At 45.1% G+C, this 18,946-nt stretch overlaps 1 protein-coding gene across 6 annotated transcripts in view; it reads right to left on the bottom strand.

Annotated features, from left to right (window-relative positions):
* Positions 1-630: 630 nt before the first annotated feature.
* Positions 631-18,946, bottom strand: part of RXFP2 (relaxin family peptide receptor 2) — a 103,624-nt gene continuing 85,308 nt past the window's right edge. For 4 of the 6 annotated variants that reach the window (XM_084981406.1, XM_084981408.1, XM_084981407.1 and 1 more), the window contains 9 exons: positions 18,243-18,314; positions 16,768-16,839; positions 14,106-14,177; positions 13,928-13,999; positions 11,679-11,750; positions 9,044-9,273; positions 8,012-8,422; positions 4,416-4,634; positions 631-1,832 (listed from right to left, as the gene is read on the bottom strand). In XM_084981406.1, the coding sequence (XP_084837532.1) occupies positions 1,573-1,832; positions 4,416-4,634; positions 8,012-8,422; positions 9,044-9,273; positions 11,679-11,750; positions 13,928-13,999; positions 14,106-14,177; positions 16,768-16,839; positions 18,243-18,314 (1,480 nt within the window). In that variant the 3' untranslated portion in view covers positions 631-1,572. The remainder of the gene's footprint in view (positions 1,833-4,415; positions 4,635-8,011; positions 8,423-9,043; positions 9,274-11,678; positions 11,751-13,927; positions 14,000-14,105; positions 14,178-16,767; positions 16,840-18,242; positions 18,315-18,946) is intronic. The other 2 variants (XR_014819152.1, XR_014819154.1) reach the window with 2 other exon arrangements.

Here is an 18,946-nt window from a genome sequence, read left to right as displayed (position 1 = left end):
ATGTGGGTTCGATCCCTGGTCTCGCTCAGTGGGTTGAGGATCTGGCGCTGCTGTGGGTTGTCGTGTGGGTCGAGGATGAGGCTCAGATCCCTCGTTGTTGTGGCTGTGGTGCAGGCCGGCAGCTGTAGCTCCGTTTTGACCCCTGGCCTGGGAACTTCCCTATGCCTTGGGTACGGCCCTAAAAAAGCACAAGAAAGGAAGAGAGAGAGAAATATCTCACTTGATCAGAATAAAGGAAGTCGAGTGACAGTTTTAGTCAATATTACGTGATAACAGATAAATGACCGAAACAGCAGTGATGCATAAGGCCCGGGAGGCTTTCTTTCCGGGATGCGGCTGGATAAAAGGGCATCTCATTTCCTAAGCAACAGGAGGCGATCTGGGGTTCCCAGCCAGCTGCTTACACTTGATCTCGTTAAAAGAACTCCGAACAGAGGGAAGCGTGAAGAAATGAAGTTACTGCTTCACGCTTTAGGAAAGGGGAGGAGAGAAAGGAAAATGCGAGCGGGGTCTTGTTACCGGAGGGGCTGGGTTTGTTTCTAGTTCTCTGCTCTACCGGGAGAAACACGGGAGACGGTCAGCAAGGCCCCTCCGGGGTCTTTGCTGAACTGAAAATAATGTACAGACAAATGCAAAATATAATTTTATTTACCCGATTCTTCTTTTTCACATATAAACTTTCAGTATAAAAACATGTCCAGGCCTTCACAAGTACTTGCCATGTTCAAAAAAACGAATCCGAACTTACTGGCCTTTTTTTAAATAAAAAAAACAACAGGATTTATCTTGAGTCCAGTATTCTTAAATCCCCTTTAACACTTCTCATCTGCGTTCTGTGAAGGCAGAACTTGCCAGCAATAGCAAGACCGCTCTAAAGAAATCACACTTTAAAATGTGTTAGTTTTTGGCAGGTGGCGTAGTTTTCCTTTGCAGCACAGGCAGTCTTAAGGAAGGTATCTCAAGATCTCAGCTCATCTGACATCAAGTACAAGCCTAAAAGGCGAATGGTACCAGGTGCCTGGTCAGCATGCCTCTCAGGTCGTATGTGAGCCTTAAAACCTTGTTCTGCTTTCAAAGCTGCTACTCCACGGGCCTCCACGGGGCAGGGCTCGAGGTGAGTGGACATCTCAGAAACCTTTCCCACCAGTTCCGCAGGATGCTGATATTTCATGAGACATTGAAGAAGCAAGGAAAGCGAGGTTAGGCTTATGCCATTATGGCCACACTAGGATTAGATGCCGTGACTGTCTTTATTCCACAGAGCGCGCAAGTCAATTTAAAAGCAGACCATGCAGCGCCAATGTGAGGCACCTGCTGGTAGGTTGGCTGTGTTGACGAGCTGGAGATCAGCTGCCTATCAGCCTACTGTGTGCATTTCAGGCACGTGAGTGACAGCTCTCAGCACCGCTGGTACACAGGGCCGCGGCCGTGGGAGGCAGTGCCCGACGCTGTCCTGCTGTGCTCCCAGTGCGGGAAGGTTCGCTGTCGCTAAAGAAGCCTGGCAGATGTCATCTTCCAAATGCTGTGCTTGGTTTAGGCAATCCATTGGAATCCAGGGCTCCAAAACCACTGCTAGGAAAGTGGTTTCACTATATTGTCCCCGAGGGGTATTTTGTTCAAAACCCCGAGTTTAAGTGAAGAGGAGTCATCGGTCCACACAATGGACGTGGACAAACTTTTTTTTTTCGTTTTGAAAATCGATTTCCTCCGCTGGTTGTGCAGCAGCTGTTTCAACGTGTCCTTGAAAAAGCTGGTTGTGAGAGTGTAGAGGATTGGGTTCAAGGCACTGTTCACCGGAAGGAAAAAAATGACCACCCAGGAAGTGAGTGAGCCTGGAGAAGGAAATGAGGCATGAAAGAAAGAAGTTGAGGTTTTAACAGACACGAGACACACATAACATTTTTACAGTCAATGCTGTGTTTGAGAGGGCTCCCTGGTTCGTTTCTGTCTTCTCTCACCTTATGGAAAATCTCTCTCTTGGAAGAATGAAGGAGCTACGAATTCAAGGTCCTACCATTACCTTTCTGAGTTTCAGTAATTACTTTGGAGGTTGCGGTGACACCAAAGGGGAGGAAATATGTAAAAATACTTCATAAACTATCAGTTGATATATAGTGCATTTTTTTCTGTTTTCATTGCCTTTCCCTATAGAAAAATAAGAACATGAGGAAATAATTCATAATCAAGAGGACAGTGTCCAGGAGCCTCTCAGGTCAGCGTCAGATCTGACCTTGGTCTGAATCTGAGTCCTGAAGTCTTCCTGTGCTGCCCTCATGGTCCTGCCAGATGGAGTCAGATTTACGAGCAACAAAGAATCTATCTCGAAACTCAATGAGTTCCTTCTGTATGAAGCCTTACAAAGGCTGACAGAATATTAAGGGGAAAATATGCCAGAAAAAGTGAGGATAGCAGTGGCCTTTCTGAATTCAGTCATCCCGTGGTAGCCATGGTGGGATGGGTTTCAGGACCTCCTCAGACACCAAAGCCACAGATGAAGAAGACGATTCCTAGCCTGGAGGAAGGCTCCGAATAGGGTGGCAATAGGCTGAAACAGTGAATTGAAGAGGACCCCAAAGTCTGTTTCCCTGAGAGCCTGGATAAAGCCCTGGCTGGTCCCTAGGATGGCGATAATGTCTGGTCCCAGGTTCAGTTCAGATGAGGCTAAGTGAGATGCAGGTGGAATGTAATAGACATTTAAGCAACCGGTTGCTGGGGAGAGGTCTGGATGCTACCATGGAAGAGGGAACATTTGGGTTGAACCTTGAAGGATGAGGAGTGTGGTGGTTTAGAAAGTGTCAGAGGCTGGAATCCAGGTGGAGGGGACAGCTTCAGCAAAGGCAAGACATCAAAAAAGTACAGGAGGAGTTCCTGTCCTGGCTCAGCGTGTTGCAACGCCATCTAGGAATCATGAGGTAGAAGGTTCAATCCCTGGCCTCGCTCAGTGGGTTAAGGATCCGGTGTTGTCGTGAGCTGTGGTGAAGGTTGCAGACGTGGCTCGGAGCTGGCGTTGCTGTGGCTGTGGTGTAGGCTGGCAGCTGCAGCTCTGATTCGACCCCTACCCTGGGAACTTCCATATGCCGCAGGTGCAGCCCTAAAAAGCGCCCACCCTCCAAAAAAAAAAGGTGCAGGGAAATCCCCCAAGTTCTATTCTATTCTTCCTGGAATGTAGACTATATGAGAGTGGGATGGGAGGCAAGACATGTCTTCATGTTAATCCCAGCATTTGGACTATATTCCATGAGCAATGGAGGCCAAAGGACATTTTAGTCCTGCCGCATTGAAATGCTAGGATGTAAATACTGAGATGCCTGGGAAACTGCAGTCGACTGTTATCAAGTTCTCTGTGACCACTGATACTTAAGAACCCCGTTCTTTGTGTGTAACTGGCTTCCAGGGGTGATCTCACCCATATTCTTAGGGCTCCTGCTCTCCCCACCCAGCAGAGGCCACCGAGCAGAGCCGTCAGCGCTGACCTCCTCCATCTTCCCCCCACATGCGTCTGACATGGCTCAGGGACATCTCTGCCTTGTTGTGAGACTGAGCTGAGAGTTAAGCGGAGGCTGCCCACATCGTGTGTCATTTTGCAGCGAATCATTTGACAAGGCAGATGATTCGCTGCCTGTGCATTCATCACTCTTTTCTCAGGGCTTCCGTGTCAACCCCAGGTCTGACCGTGGAGGATCACGAGGAAGAAGACAATTCCTGGCCTGGAGGAACACACCAAAGAGCTTGGCAAGCGGCTGAAACAGTGAGTGCAAGATGACCCCAAAGCCTGTGTCCCTGAGAGTGGCTGGCCCCTAGGATGGTGATAATTTCTAGGTCACAGAAAGAGCTTCCAGAAAAATCCCGACTCATGAAAGGTGATTTCCTCAGGTTGAAGCAGAGGTGGGTGGGGGCCTGGCCTTCTGGATCAGGCACTTGCACAGAACACCCAGCACCCACAGGCCCCAGGGTGGCAGCCACAAGGCTGGGGCCATGATGTGCACCGGGGGTTCTTAACCCAGAGTGTGCACCTCAGAATCCCAGGGGAAACTTTCCCCAAACACCCATGAGTAGGCCTTAGTCCCTAGAGACAAAATCCAGAGGCCAATGGGAACCTGGGCATAGATATTTTGTTGTGTTTTATTCTTATATATTCTTGGTTAAGAACCACCATCTCGCTCAGGTAGAAGCAAGGCACGACGACTTAGTTTCCCTCTGTCTCCTGCGTTTTTATCGTTCTCGTCTGGATTGCATCCTTACCCAGTTTCTCTCTAGAGTGCTGATCGCAAACCACTGAGGGCATCGTAACGTGTTGCATTCCAGTTGGAGGTACTGATGGAGAAGTTACTGTGTGTCAGACACTGTATTCTGACCTCGTCAAACAAAGAACACATGAAGACACCATGTACTTGGGAAGAAGAGAAGGGACTGACCTGGTATTTCCACCCGGAAGAGGGAGAGAATTTTAATGACAAATACGGGAATCCAGCAGATGGCATCAGAGAACACTATAAAAAAGAAACGGTTCGCCACAGCCACCTCTCTTCCAGTGGGACTCCTCACTTCTGAAGTCTGCAAGGCAGTTTTTTGAATGGAACAGAACATAATAGTATAGGCAAACACAATGATGAGAAAAGCCAGCAGATTCACACCTGTTGGGGAAAGCACACCTCTTAACAACATCTCAGGAGCACACAAGAGAAATTCCACATTACTGACAAGTGCAGCGTGGTGCCTCGTCCCCGGTACGTCCAAGCAGCATTCTTTGTATAAGCCCAGTCGTAATCAGCTAAAACCCTGAACCCAAGGCTATCCACTGGAATAAGCTAAAGGAATTGTGTTTGCCAGATCCAAAAGGTATTTCAAAGACATGAACCCCGAACCAAGAATTAGAGACTTTGAAATTCAGATCTAGGTATATCACAAGGTAAATGTTAGCTCTTTTAAAGCAGGAAAAGAGGTATTTCATTTTGGCCCTCTGCAGATTCAAATCTTAAAGGATTCCTGTAATCGTATGCACATTTCAAAAACATCCATATGCCCCCATTCCTTTATAAATACGAAAAGATAACCTTGGACTATCAAGAGGAGGACAGCCTCAGAACCATTATTTCCCATGTATTTTTTGGGTCCTGAATAAAAATAACACATAAGATAAAAATACATGTTAATTTTTCTTTACATTTCCCATAGTAATCTAAACTAAAATTCAGAACCTTTTAGACTTGCTTTAGAAAAAAAAAGAGGGGGAGAATAAGAAAAAAATGAAAGTTCAGCTGTATGAATTACTCTCTTGGGTCAAGTATGTTCAGAGAATTCTTACTTATCGTTGCCCTATACCGCTGACTTTTTTGTCAGTTTGGTATATTTTTGCTGTAGTAAAAACCCTAAGAGGGATCATCTTATTCCTTACAGTGAACATAAAATTCGCGTATAATGTCAAGGTTGTTGTTAAAAAAATGTGCATGTGACTAGATTGTGAGACTGGTGAAGTCTAGTGAAAAAAACACTGTAAATTCACGGCGCTCCATTGTTTTCATGCCAAACATCCATATTCCGTGGAATCTCATTACAAAGCCGTACAATAGAATTCCACGAAATTGGTTTATATTAGGCCTACTGGTAGGAAGTTCAGCTAAGAATAGAATAAAATCCCTGTTAAAGACGCTTCTCTGGTGGGCGTTCCCGTTGCGGCACAGCAGAAATGAGTCTGACTAGCATCCATGAGGATGTGGGTTCCATCCGTGGCCTCATTCAGCGGGTTGGGGATCTGGCATTGCTGTGAGCTGTGGTGTAGGTTGCAGACGAGGCCCGGGTCCCACTTCGGGGTGGCTGTGGGGTAGGCCGGCAGCTGTAGCTCCGATTTGACCCCTAGCCTGGGAACGTCCACATGCTGACAGTGCGGCTCTAAAAAGACAAAAATAAGAACAGAAAAAGATGCTCCCCTGGTACAAACTCTGAAATCAGACTTATCGAAAAATGCATAAGGGTATGTTCTGAGAGCACCACAGGGGTGTGAGGTGTTAACATCCGGGGCCAGGGTCTATGGAAACGCTGCTGTCACTGCGACTCCTCTCTAATTCCGAATCTATTCTAAAATTAATGTAACAACTGTATATTCTCGTATTTTTTAAGCAAAAAGAAAAGGACGTGGAATCCCACCTCTCCCAGGTGAACTGTGCACTCGTAGGTGATGACAAGGGCAGGATGCGTGTGTCAGGGGGCGTATTGCCCTCTATCTCTCTGGAACATACCACAGGTGCTAAACGCTTTCAGCCGACCCCCACACCTTAACTGTAAGATCCGGCCATGCCAGACGTCGTCTGCCCTTCCTCTGGGCCTGTTCCTTGGCTGGGCCTCTAACTCCTAGAATGTGACCTCTGCCTGCAGTTGGCTAACACGTCCTTGTCATTTGGGCCTCAGTTCGGATTCATTTTTCACTGGGACGCCCTCAGCTCTGGGCTTCTAAACCATCCTGTCCTCCTCCTGCATGGCATCTGTCAGCCTGTGACATGAGGACGGGCTGCCTTGTCTTCGTCCCCCTTTCTGGCTGCAGGTCTGTGAGGACCAGTCTGTCTTATCTGTTTTATCGTCAGTACTCCGAATAGTGCCTGGTCTATTGAAGGTGCTTAATAAATCCTTTCTGACACAATGATTACAATGTACTGTGTGTGTGTGTGTGTGTGTGTGTGTGTGTGAGAGAGAGAGAGAGAGAGAGAGAGAGAGAGGGTTTCCATGGAGTGCACCTATGCCAGCAAAGGTTTCCAGTATTGCGGTGGTGACAGAGCCATGGAAACACGGCTGTCAAACAGGGTTGCATGTGAAGAGTACTATTACGAGGGTGCAAATAAAGTGTTTTATGTTTCAGAGGAAGAAGAGATCCAATAGATAGTGAAGAGCTGGGACTGGGGGTTACGGCCACTTTGCGATGGGCTTTAAGTGACTACTTTAAACTTGACCTTGTAGTGGCAAGTTCCTGAAGGTCTCTGAGCAGAGGCTACCCGGTCCTTCTGGCACTCAGACAGGGAACAGATAAAAAGAAGAGAGGAGACCACGGGGCCCGAAAGGCCAGTAAGGGCTAATGGAAGAGTTCAGGGCGGAGACTGTAGGGTTTTACACAAAGGTGATAGCAGGAGGTAGGAACAATAAGAAAGGGCAGACAGACAGAGATGTATTTTGAGGGAGAAACATTTGACAGGGGAAAAGAAAAAAAAGGCCAGTGGGTAATAGAGAAGGTAGGGCTTTCTTTTCTTAAAAAAAAAAAAAAAATAGGGAAAATTAAGAGAACTGGAAAGCAAAGAGTTTTATTAAGCACCCTTGCACTGCTGACTTTAGAGCTGCATTTACAAAAGGCGATAAGCCTTCCTGGTATCTCCATGCAGATTCTCTCCTGCTAGTGAGTTTCCAGAATTTTATTACTTATTTAGCTTATATCTAGATTCTAAAAAAATGAGTTCAAATAATATGATAGAGTCACAGGATGAGGCACTGGATCTAGTTCCTACAGCTCATAGTCACTGTCTATGAACATGAAATCAAAGGGTCTTGCAGATAATAAAAGGATCTTCCAGGGGGAATTCCCCTTGTGGCTCAGTGGTAATGAACCCCACTAGTATCCATGAGGATGTGGGTTTGATCCCTGGCCCCGCTCAGTGGGTTAAGGATCCAGTGTAGGCTGTGTAGGCGCTGTGGTGTAGGTTGCAGTCACGGCTCCCAGCACTGCTATGGCAACTGCAGCTCCAATTCGACCCCTAGCCTGCGGACCTCCATATGCTGTGGATACAGCCCTGAAAAGAGAAAAAAAAGTCACACAGGGATCCTGATGGTATGTTTTTGTCTTGATATTAAATCTCTATAATAAAAAGTTTAATAAAACTATAAATACATGCCAAGAACTTTTCTTTTAAAAAAGGACACGGTCTTGACTATATTTGCTTACTTTCTGAAAATGGGCAAATATGATTTGACTGAAATTTATGGTATTCCTATCAAAATGACGTCTGTCCAAGAAATGAAAAATATAATTTACCTAGGAAAATCCCAAGAGAATACCCTTTGCTTCCAATGGCTTCTGTTTGGTCATAATAAAGTGGGAAACATACTCCGTTCTTCCCGTAAAAGTTTCCAAAATAATCCTCCTTCCAAAAGGGAATCGCAGCTATCAAAAATCCCACAATCCAGATGCCAATGAGGATGCCCGAGGTCTGCCATTTGCCAGGACGAATGTTACTGAAGGGGAAGACAACAGCCAGGAACTTCTCCAAAGTCAAGTACGTGAGCAGCAGGACGGAGACTTCGGTGGAGAGCATGGCCAGGAAGCCTAGCAGACGGCACTGCAAGCTCTCCATCCACAGCAAGGCGTATTTCTGATACTGCCCGCGGTATTTGAGATCAAAAAAGCCAATGAAGAACAAGTAAACGCCCATCAGGCAGTCCGCACCTGTTGAAGAATCACACCGTGTATTTGGTAGTTTCGGCATCTCTGTCTTCGTTTCCGGATTAGGTCTGCTTCCTTCATCCGGACATAACGAACTAACGTAAACACCTCCAATAGCACCTAGAAGCCAATGGACTTGCAAAGGGGTGCTGGTTCTAAAGTACCGCACTGCATCTCTGTTTCATCATTTGAAAAAATGGTGGTGGGGCGGAGTAACCTGCCGGGGTCGGGGGTTGGGGGGGACTAGTTTTTAAACAGTAAACCAATATACTTATACAGTTAAATAAAGGGGATCATTTTCTGGGCTTGAGGGGCATGGATGTTATGCAATTGAAGGTTAAACAAAGCTTAGTTTTGTTCCCTACAATCCATCCCTTGACTCGCTGGCTCCCTGTTACCCCCATTTCCGAGACAGAAGCCCCAGGAGTGGGTCTCAGGTCATGGCAAGCTCCTCTAATTCAGAACAGAGCAGCCAAGGAAAACAACAGCACCTTTATACTTAGACAAAAAAAACTGCCCAGCATCTATAGCTCATATGAAGTGCCATTTGTTGAAGGCCCATATAATAGAGAGCACAGCTCTGCAAAGATTTCCTAACGCTGTTTAGGTAGGAAATATACTTACAACAAAGGGTTTTGATGGACGTCGCGTGAGTCGTGTTTTCAGCTTTAATGAAAGATCTCATGCCAATGACAAAAAGATTTCCAAAGCAGGTTATGAAAGCTATAACCCAGACAAATATTCTGAGGATATTGTTAGCCAAGAGGTCCTCAAATGAAGAAATGCCGTCAGTCAAGGGCATACATATTCGGACATGGGGAGCATAGGAGCAGTATCGAAAGTTTTTGAAATAACTAAAGTCAAAGGGAAAACAAGAGTCACTTCAGAGCAATGACACAGGAAGGACAGTTGCGGTCCTACCAGGGCCTCAGCTGTGTTAGGGATGCAGCTTCCCTAGGCTTGGTTATTTTGTTTAGTGGTGATTATGGAAACACCGAGCGCTTCTGTTACAAGGTGAACAACCCGAAGGGTGTGGGAGTCTGTGTCTGGCCTGCGGTGGGTCGGGGGTGGGGCACCGGGGATACTGGGAAATCGCCAGGACACGTCCCCAGTCACACTGGGTGATTCTTAGGGCATGACAAAAAGTAGGCTGGCATGGTTAAACTGAGGGACTTGGGTTTGGGATGGAAGGGCCCTGAGGTAGCTCCCTAAAAAATACTCCTGTCTTGAACTTGGTTTTAAGTATGTTCCCTTCAACTAGCCTTCTTTTCCCTGCTACTGGCAGGAAGCGAGGCTCTTCAGTCTCATTGGAGCCAGGAGGAGAAGCAGCTACCTTAAACGCAGATTCCTTCACAGGGTCTGGGAAGGACTCAAACCATTTCTAGAGGAAAACACAGGCTCATGCGGGATCGATGTAAACTCAGATCTAAGTGTGTCGGATCCTGAAGTGTTTAAACTGGGGGCCGGGGGGGGGGAGGTCGGTTTTCATGTGATTGACTGCCATTCTCCGAACCTTGTGTATTTAGGATTTTCTCCCATAAAACTCATTGTTTTTGTATTCGTCTGCCACCTCTCTTCCATTCTTTCCATCTAGCTTTTCTTCTCAGCTGCCCATTCACTAGCAAATTCAACAAAGCTTTACTCTGACCGGCTTCGAGGCCTCTGGGGATTGGACCCCTGGCCTCCCTGATGCCCCTGGGGTCGTGGTTTCCCTTCCTCGCTCACTCCACCCAGACAGGTCGGCTTTCTTTGAATCCTCAAGCCAGGCTCCCCCCTTCCTGCTTTTCCCTCTGCCTGGAAGCATCCCCCTCCCCCCCCCCACTGCCAGGGTGTGGCTCCCTCCACCCAGGGCTGCTCGAGTGTCACAGCTCTGACGTCCATGTGAACCCTCTACGTCCCACGTCCATCCGCTGCACTTTTCTTCCCAGCCTTTCTTAACTCTTTATTTTCTGCTACTTCACCTTTGGTTCCTGAAGCTAAATGGAAGCCCCCGTGAGGCAGACACTTCTGCCTCCCATGCATCCCCGTGTTCTCTCTGCCACATCAGAAGGACCCGCAAGCAGAAGAGCAAGTGAACGATGCATGATTTCGTGCTGGGTGTGTCTGCAGAAACTGAAGGCTAAACCTCCCCTAAGTAGCCTACAGGGGTCCAACCTCTCCTCCCACTGTGACCAGGGCGAGGGCTGGCAGGCGGAAGGGGTGGGCTTTGCGGTGGAGGTGTTTCCATTAACACCTTCCAGAAGGAAGATGAAGGAAGAATCCCCAGGCCACTCAGTAGGGGAGTGACTACTTCATTGTTCTGTTAATTTTTTTTTTTTGGGGGGGGTCCTTCTTGGCCTCAACTGGAGGTTCGTATTTAAAGCAGCAGCTTCTCCATCGAGTTCTGAGTTCTAGAAGGGTGGAACGTCTCTATCCTAAGACGACCTCACATTCTGCTTGCAACAAGGAAAGGATAGGTTGCCTCATGAAATATTTACCTAGTGGTGCCACAGAAAGCAAAATTATGAAAACCACGTGGATGTGCAGCGAATACTTGTCTTGGGGTGAAATCACACCTACTGCACAGACACAAACAAAACGTCCTCCCAAAGAAGGACCTCACACCAACCATTTCAGCCACTCGCTGCACCCAACTGGTAATCGTACAGCGAAGCCTCCCTAGTGTTGCGGATAACAATGGTTAATTTTCGAAATCATGAACACAGAGATTACACAGGCGATAAAGAAATGATCACGTCATAAACACATACATGCGCACAACTTCCACAGTGCACTTTAGCCAAATAGATTAACGTGACTTATCAAAAACTACTAGAAAGATGAATTACCTCCATTTTGCAGTGCACTTAGTAACAAACAACACCTGGAATTTACATAGCACCTTTCTTCCTAAGGGCTCAAATCTTAGAGCAGCCGACTGCTCACTCATGTGAGGTGAATTAATGTGTCCAGGTCTCCTGAGTACCATTAGCCAGGGACTTCATCTTGTGTAATATGTGGCATTCTGGTACCCTGATCTCTTAGTGGGCCTCAATTGGATAAACAGCGTGTTTCCAGAGAGAAGTGTCATTCCTGTCGGCACATCATAATATTGAACTCTATTTGAACAGGGACCAAAGGTGACAAAATTAAAAAGTTCTCAATAACACGACTTTTCTTGCATATAAACACATTGCAGCGATACATGAGACAGTTTATACACTAAAACATCTGCAACATTTCACCGTACGTTTGTCTCCGTTCGTTCATACATACATACATGTGAGAGAGATTCTTCATGGGCTGAAACATCCGTGTGCTTATACTGGCAATCTCTATCCTTTCCAGGTCTCTGGAAAATATGCACAACAGGTTTCATGCTTTTAGGGTGGAACGTCTGCATCACTGCTGTCGTTGTCACATCCTAAAAACCATGCTTCAAAATCTTAGGTTTATCGATGTAAATTAGGATGAAAAGTGGACCATAAGCTGTCTTAGACAATTGCCATTTCTTGTTACGCCTCCTGTCACTCAGTGCTGGCTTTGTCACTTCACAGGCAGAACTACTGTCTAATAAACCACATTCCTTCATTTCTCTGACTCGAAAGTGGCAGGGGTGATCTGTGTGATTATGAAGCTGGCTCTGGAGTTTGATTTTTTAAACCACACAATGTGGGTTAGGGGGTTTCAGACAGGAGCTGGAAACATCACTGAAATGAGTTTCGTGAGACCCTGGATTTGAACACCGTCATTCCTTCCCGGCCGGCCGCGGTGTCTTCGGGGTGGAACACCGCGGAGGCAACAAGAGGAGCGCTGGCTCAGCACAGCCGTTCCCTAAAACAGCAGTGGGAGCACAGCTCCTTTACCTCCGCCAGCCCCCTAAAATGTCCTCAGAAGGCTCCAGTGATAACCCCTAACACTCCTCATTTATCCAGAATCTTCTTCAAATATGGATTCTTTCAAGACTCTTAAGGATGCTTGAATTCAGGGAGTCTGGCACATTCCCAGGAAACATCAATGGGAAAAGGACAATCGAAAAAGACAGAAGCCTTTGGTTTTTTTTAAAGGCTTATTTTGAAAGATGTTTGAGGCTCACTCAGTTCCTTTTGGGCAAATATAAATGAGAATCTCTTGACAAGGTTCTGAGTTTTCCTCCTTTCCGTTGAGTTCTTTATAGAGGAACTGCCTCGCTTTGGGGGGATCAGAAGTGAGATTTGGGGAGCAATTATACTCCTGAATCATCATGGGGGCCATCCTTGTCCCCTCTCCCGTCTTTCACTCTCTAGCTTCCTCCTGGATTTAACCACAATTTTTGCATGATGTGGGTTATGTGATTATTTCATTTACAGCCTGTCATTTTCAAAAGAGCAGAGACTAGTGTACCTGAGTGCTCCAGACCTGGCTATGATTAAGTTAGTGGCCAATAATGTTTGTAAAATAAATGAATCTTTAGGAAAAAAAAAAAAAGAAATAAGACAATAGAGACAGAAATGAAGAAAGACAAGTATGGAGTAATTGCTACTTTGACTTTTCAGAAAGGCATGATGTGTAACTTACTACTTCGGCTTTTGGAATTCAATATGTGGTGAGTGAAGGGAAGATGGTTGGGTTTCCATCCCGAGATTTATCCTGACATGTAAGAATGATGTATCATTTATATATATTTTTTATATTCTAGCTTCTTGAGAGTAGGAACCAAGTCTTTTTCATTACTGAACGATCACGGATATCTACTGAGAGAGAATCTAAGTCTTGCATCAATTTCCAATATAGAACTATCTACCAAGAATAAAAAGTGCCATTAAAGATTGGTCTTTGGAATTAAATGAAGAAAGGTTTTTGGCTGAAATCAGGTAAGGTCGTAAGGTAAGGTATTCTACAGAAAAAAAAAAAAAGAAAGAAAACAGAACAACAAATTTTGACCAATAATGGCTATTTATGGGAAAGGAACGGATGAGGTTCAAGGAGTAACAAAAAGAGTTCTTGGTACCATTCGAAATCTCGTATGTTCGAAATGTTAAAATACTAAACAACATCAATTGTCTGAATGTTTATATCTGCGGGATACTTTTTTCTTCACTGGTTGGAAAGTAAAAAGCGTGCTCTACAGACTGACATCAGGCAGGCTGCGGTAGGAAGGGAGACGGAAAATGCAGGCAAGTCTCACATGATTTTTTTTTTTAACCAACTGCTTAGAAACAAAACTACTGCAAATCTAATTCTTGGTGAAAATTCTAAGATGAGATTTTTCCACATGAATCCGATTTTCAGGAAGGAGCTATACCTAACTTCCGACACAGAAATAAATGGTCATCGCACCCACTGAACGGGAAACGGTAAAAGATGAGATTTGCTGGCATTCAGTACCGACTTGACCTAACAAGGGTATATGCTCCCCTGTCTGAGGATGCCAGCTCACACGGAAAGCCCTCCTGGGGGTAAAACACCCATTTAAAAACAACTGCGGTTCTAAGTCAGGCACATCCATCCACTCAAATGATAATCAAGATAGTGCTGCATTTCACTTACAGAGACTGAAGCTGTTTAAGACTTTCAAACTGGTTCTTGTGGAGATACAAGAGAGGATTGGACGACAGATTCCTTTTGCGCCATTAGAAGGGAGGAGGAAAGAAGCATCGTGAAGTTATTATTTTGGAAGCTCAGATGTTGCCATTTAAATCCGATGAAGGCTGGAAGAAGAACTTACAGTTTTTGCAGAAGCTTCAGGTCTTTGAAAATGTGAGGTGGTAGCTCCATTATCAGATTGCTAGAGAGGTCCCTGTAGGCGACAGTGAAAACCCAAAGCAGTTACGGTGGGAGTCAGTGACAGTCCTTCCTCCTCACAACTGTCGCCATCCCATTGACATAACAGAACATACGACCCACTGTGACCCAAGGTAACCAACGTGGTCACTTGTTACACAACAAACCCGTGTTGAGTCTGCCAAACGGATGTGTTTTCCATCATGTTCAGACATGGGACATTTTGCTCATCCAGTTCCCGTCTGGAATTTCCTCTCAACCCCTGTCCAACATGTTCCCAATCTGGCTTCAATGTCTACTGTGATTAACTGCCTCTGTTTTAGGTACTCCTTGTACCTTCAACCATTTGTTGCCTCTGTGATTCCTACTTGGTTGATGTATATGAGTTCTTGTTTATCCAACTACATTGGAGGCTTTCTGAGGTCAAGACCTCCGTCTTCTCCTTACTTTGCATGCCAACTAAGACAGTACTGGCCACACAATATCTGCCCAGATGATCCTGAATGGAGAAGTTCACATGTTTTTAGTCTATTTTTATATGGTCCTATTTTTTAGAAGAAATTGAGAATTTAGGTCTAAACATAATAGTGGTCTCCAAATCCAGAAGGAATTATAGGAAAATGCTTCTCCAGATCGTGAAAAGGAGGTGTTAGGATAGAAAGAATCAGAAATCTTTAAGAGTTCAAAATAGCCTTCTGAACCAGAGAAGATGTGGTAAGTGAAACAGATGTGAAATTGCTAGGAGTCAATCAAAAGAGTTTATCTATCTTTGATGCTTTGGTGCTCCCAGTGGGTATGTGGGAGTCAGAAATCACCATGACTCGGTTCTTTCTCCAAAGAGGCTTACAACTATCGTAAGCAACCAGACTATCCAATAAGGAAAGAATGAGACAAATGCCATTACAGACGTCCCTGCTAGCAGGCTGGGAGGTCTGCTCTGGTGCCCCAGATGCAAGGAGCGCAATGGTTCATGGCGCAGACAGAAAGCTACGGTTGTGCACAGGTCAGAGAGAGGGTGACAGCAGAGCAAGATGACAATGAGCTCGTGCATCTAGAGGACGTCCCGCAAAGCGCTGCGCTGGAAAGTAAGTACAGTCTTGTGTGGAAGGGGCCTGAGGGACCTGGCCTCGCTGTGCTTAGTCCTCTTCAGGAGGACTTTGCGGTCACGAAGGCACAGTGACATCTAACATTTTTGTAAACTCGGGAAACACAAATGCCTTGTTCATGTTCATTCTACGGAATTCTTCTTCCATCACCCGATCCTATCTGGATTGGATGGATCACTGGTGGTCTTTAAAAAAGCAAGCGTCTCGTAGCCGGGCTCTTTTGGGGGAGGAAGGGAGTTGCTTTGCTTAAGTGTAGGGTAAGGGGAGAATCAGCGAACTTTTCAGAATGTGGACCCCAAGCCACTATCTCCTTAAGTTTGTATAAAAATATACTCCTGTTTTTCCCAGGCAGCTGCTCCATGCCACCCCCTGCAACCCAAATCCATACCCATCCCCCAAGGACTGAGCAGGAGTGTCCCTGTGAGAAAGAAGTGAGCTCTTCTCAGTGAGATGCCTTTAAATTTTTGCCATAAAACGATAATATTCTAGTTCTAATGCACTGCTTTGAACATTGTAGGTACTTAATAAATATATATTTTTTTCTTTTTGGCTGTGGCCAAAGCATGTAGAAGTTCCCAGGCCAGGGATCAAACCCACGTCATAGCAGCAGTCCACGCTGCTGCAAGGACAACCCCACATCCTTAATACTTCGCACTGCAAGAGAACTCCTATGATACTAATTGCTTTGATTAAATTATCTTAATTATTTCGAGTTGTTTTTCAAATTACTCTTATTGAGGTACTTTTCACAGCCCTTTCTGGATTTCAAAAGAAAATATAAAGAATGGGGGAGAAGATGATGAAGAAATTAACTTCCATTTTTAGACTTCAGATCAGGAAGAAGAGATATCTACCCTAATCACCAGTATTTGTAATGGAACAGACAATTTTAAATTCTAATGATATACCATTATGTGGGCTGCAATGAATTAATAAGAGATAAATAATTTTCAAAAGGCTTAGATCTACAAAACATATATCTGAACTGAAAAATGTACATGAGCTCTCTGAATATTTTTCAATGAGCCGCATCCTCTTTCTAGACACTTGTCTTTGCTTCATTTGCTATAGAAGCCATCATTTCTTAAGGGATAATAAGCATCTTCATTCGTTTGTTCACTTAAAATTAGTTAATATTATTTCAGTCAGTTATTCATTCAGCAAGCATCTGAGAAGGAACTGTACTCCAGCCATTAGACATAAAGATCCCTGAGTTTAAGCAGCGATGGAAAACTCATTTATTCCCAAACAACACACATATATATGAACTCACCCAAAGAAAAGAGGCAGGGAAATTAGAGTAGGCTAGATCCCTATCAAGCCCACTGTCTGATTTTAATTTGCTCTTAGGATAATGTTGGTTTTCTTAATTGATTTTGAATATCCAATAGTCTACAGGATTTTGACTGCTACTAGTGGATCTCACTAGTCATTTAAATCCATGTAAATTTGTAATCTCGAAGAAGCAATCATATTTTCCTAGTAGACAATGCTACTTACAGTTCTCCTAAATTTTTTAATGAAGAAAATGTCTTCTCTGGAACAATATCAATTTGATTTCTAGGCAGAAACCTGCAAGACATGGGGAGAGTCAGCACTGTTGGTCTGTGTCTGCTGAAAACCATCAGTCCTCACTGGGAAAAGCCATCGATCCGGGCGTAATTTAAGCAGCCTGCTTAGAAGTCTCGGAGGGAGCTGAGCCCTGCGGTGGAACCCAGGCCAGAGTTTCTCACCGTGGACACACGCACGTGCGCCGCCAGGACACGCTGCTGGAACGGACGTGAGGTGCTGAGTGCGCTCTACAGAGCTGTTTGGACTTTGATTATTCTAGAAAGTGTTTCTTCCCCAGCACTCACACATGTGATGCAAATCTGGACCCTTACGTTAATACTTCTCAGAGAAGGCCTCGAGAGCACCTTTGTGTGAGGCACGTTCCAGAAGGAGCAAAGCTTGAACCAACCCCATCTGGGCAACAAACAAGTTTGAATGTTGATGGAGGGACCATGGTTTTAGATCTCCTTTGTCTAGAGGTGGACTCCTCCGAGACAAACAGCAAAAAAGAGGGCTCGGCAGCTGACTGCCTCACGGGGGTGTGAACAAATGAGATAATGAGTGGGAAAGTGATTCAAAAGCTACGGAGGGCTACAGAAGAGAAGGCATGGAGGCCATTTGTTATCATTTTCCAGGGTTCCCTCTCATGACCCATGAGAAAAAGAAAGAACTCTTTGCATCTCCTTTGTGGGATAGCCTTTCCTTTTTCTTTTTCTTTTTTTTTTTTTTTTCATTCAGTATATACTAATTTCCAGTCTGATTGATAAATTTGCAACCTGGCAAATAGCCTTTTCTCTTACCAGTCTGTCAGGAAACAAGTGGTTAAACTACAATAAGTGGATATATTGTGATTTTTCGTTTCCGACCACCTCTGGAATCAATGAACATTTCTAGGTACTTAGTAACTCCGATGAAAACAAAAGCTCATCCTTGCCTAGTGCAAATGTGCCCGTTGACCAATCCATGTGCCTTTCTGCCCCCATGAGACACATCGTCAGCAATCAGAATCTTTGGCCCATGCGACCACACAAGAGATTCTTCTCTTTAGCATAATTTTTTTTTTCTTTAAAGGGAGACATCAAGCGGTAAGCGTCACTGCAAGCACAACCAATCGTTGTACAGCCAGCCAGTTTCACATACATTATCTCATTTGCTTGCTGAGTGTGGGGTTAGGTACCAGTTCAGCTGAGAGAGGGCACAGAAATGACAACGGCCCTCAGAAAAGAAGGAGGCTTCAATGGTTGGCAGCTAAACCTAGGGCACGGCCTCAGCATCGAGATCCACAGGTCCATGGGTGCACTTTCTAGCGCTGCAGTTTCAGACCAAGGCTGTATAGAGAACACACTTTCAAATTCCCTGTCCGTGTTTTGATTTCCAAAGCTCTTGGCTTTCCCTTCATGTATTGAATCCCATTGTGTACTTACAGCACCGTGAGGGAACCGCACGACAGGAAGGTTGAATTCGTAAGGTGTTTTATCCCATTGCCTTCCAAATCCCTACAAGGCATGGAGGAAAAACATTTTCAATGGTTTTGCACAAATCCTACGTCCAGAGGCACGTTTTGGTGATATCACAGTTCTGAACTTTTTTTTCATTTCATTCCAATTTTTAGGCTTTTCTCCTAATTATTGCAGGGTCAGTATAATTGATATTCTGCTTCTTTTTCCCTCCCAGTCAGGGCTGGAGCTTTATAAAACTGAGGGAAAGGTCATCCCATCATCTAGGGAATGACTCCCTGGGCTGAATACCATAATTATCCTAATATTGCCACCGTAATCGTGGTAACTCCCAATTAGTGGGATTTTACAGTGTCGGGTACTGTTTGCTCTGAGTGCATAACACACGCTCTGGCACAGTTGGTATTACCACCCCCCATTAACATAAAAGGAATCTGAGGATCTTGGGAATTCACTTTTCTTCTGGTCACACAGCTACTGTGTGATAGAACTGACCTTCTAACCCACATTGGTCTGAATCTAGTGCCTCGACACTTGGCCATGACGTCATAGATTGTTATATTCTCACCCCCCCCCCAAGATGCCCGAGTCAGGATATGAATCCCAAGCTGAGTAATGGAAAGTGCCTGCTCTTTCTGCCTCCCTCAGTGATGCCCAGTGCAGTGTTGCTC

This window comes from Sus scrofa, chromosome 11 (genome assembly GCF_054392235.1).
Source record: "Sus scrofa isolate SSC_HxYL_T2T_F1_AM1 chromosome 11, Sscrofa_HxYL_maternal_Yorkshire_Landrace_v2.0, whole genome shotgun sequence".
Classification (NCBI taxonomy): domain Eukaryota; kingdom Metazoa; phylum Chordata; class Mammalia; order Artiodactyla; family Suidae; genus Sus; species Sus scrofa.
Note: the sequence above shows the minus strand (reverse complement) of the source record. Positions and strands in the feature narration are given on the sequence as shown.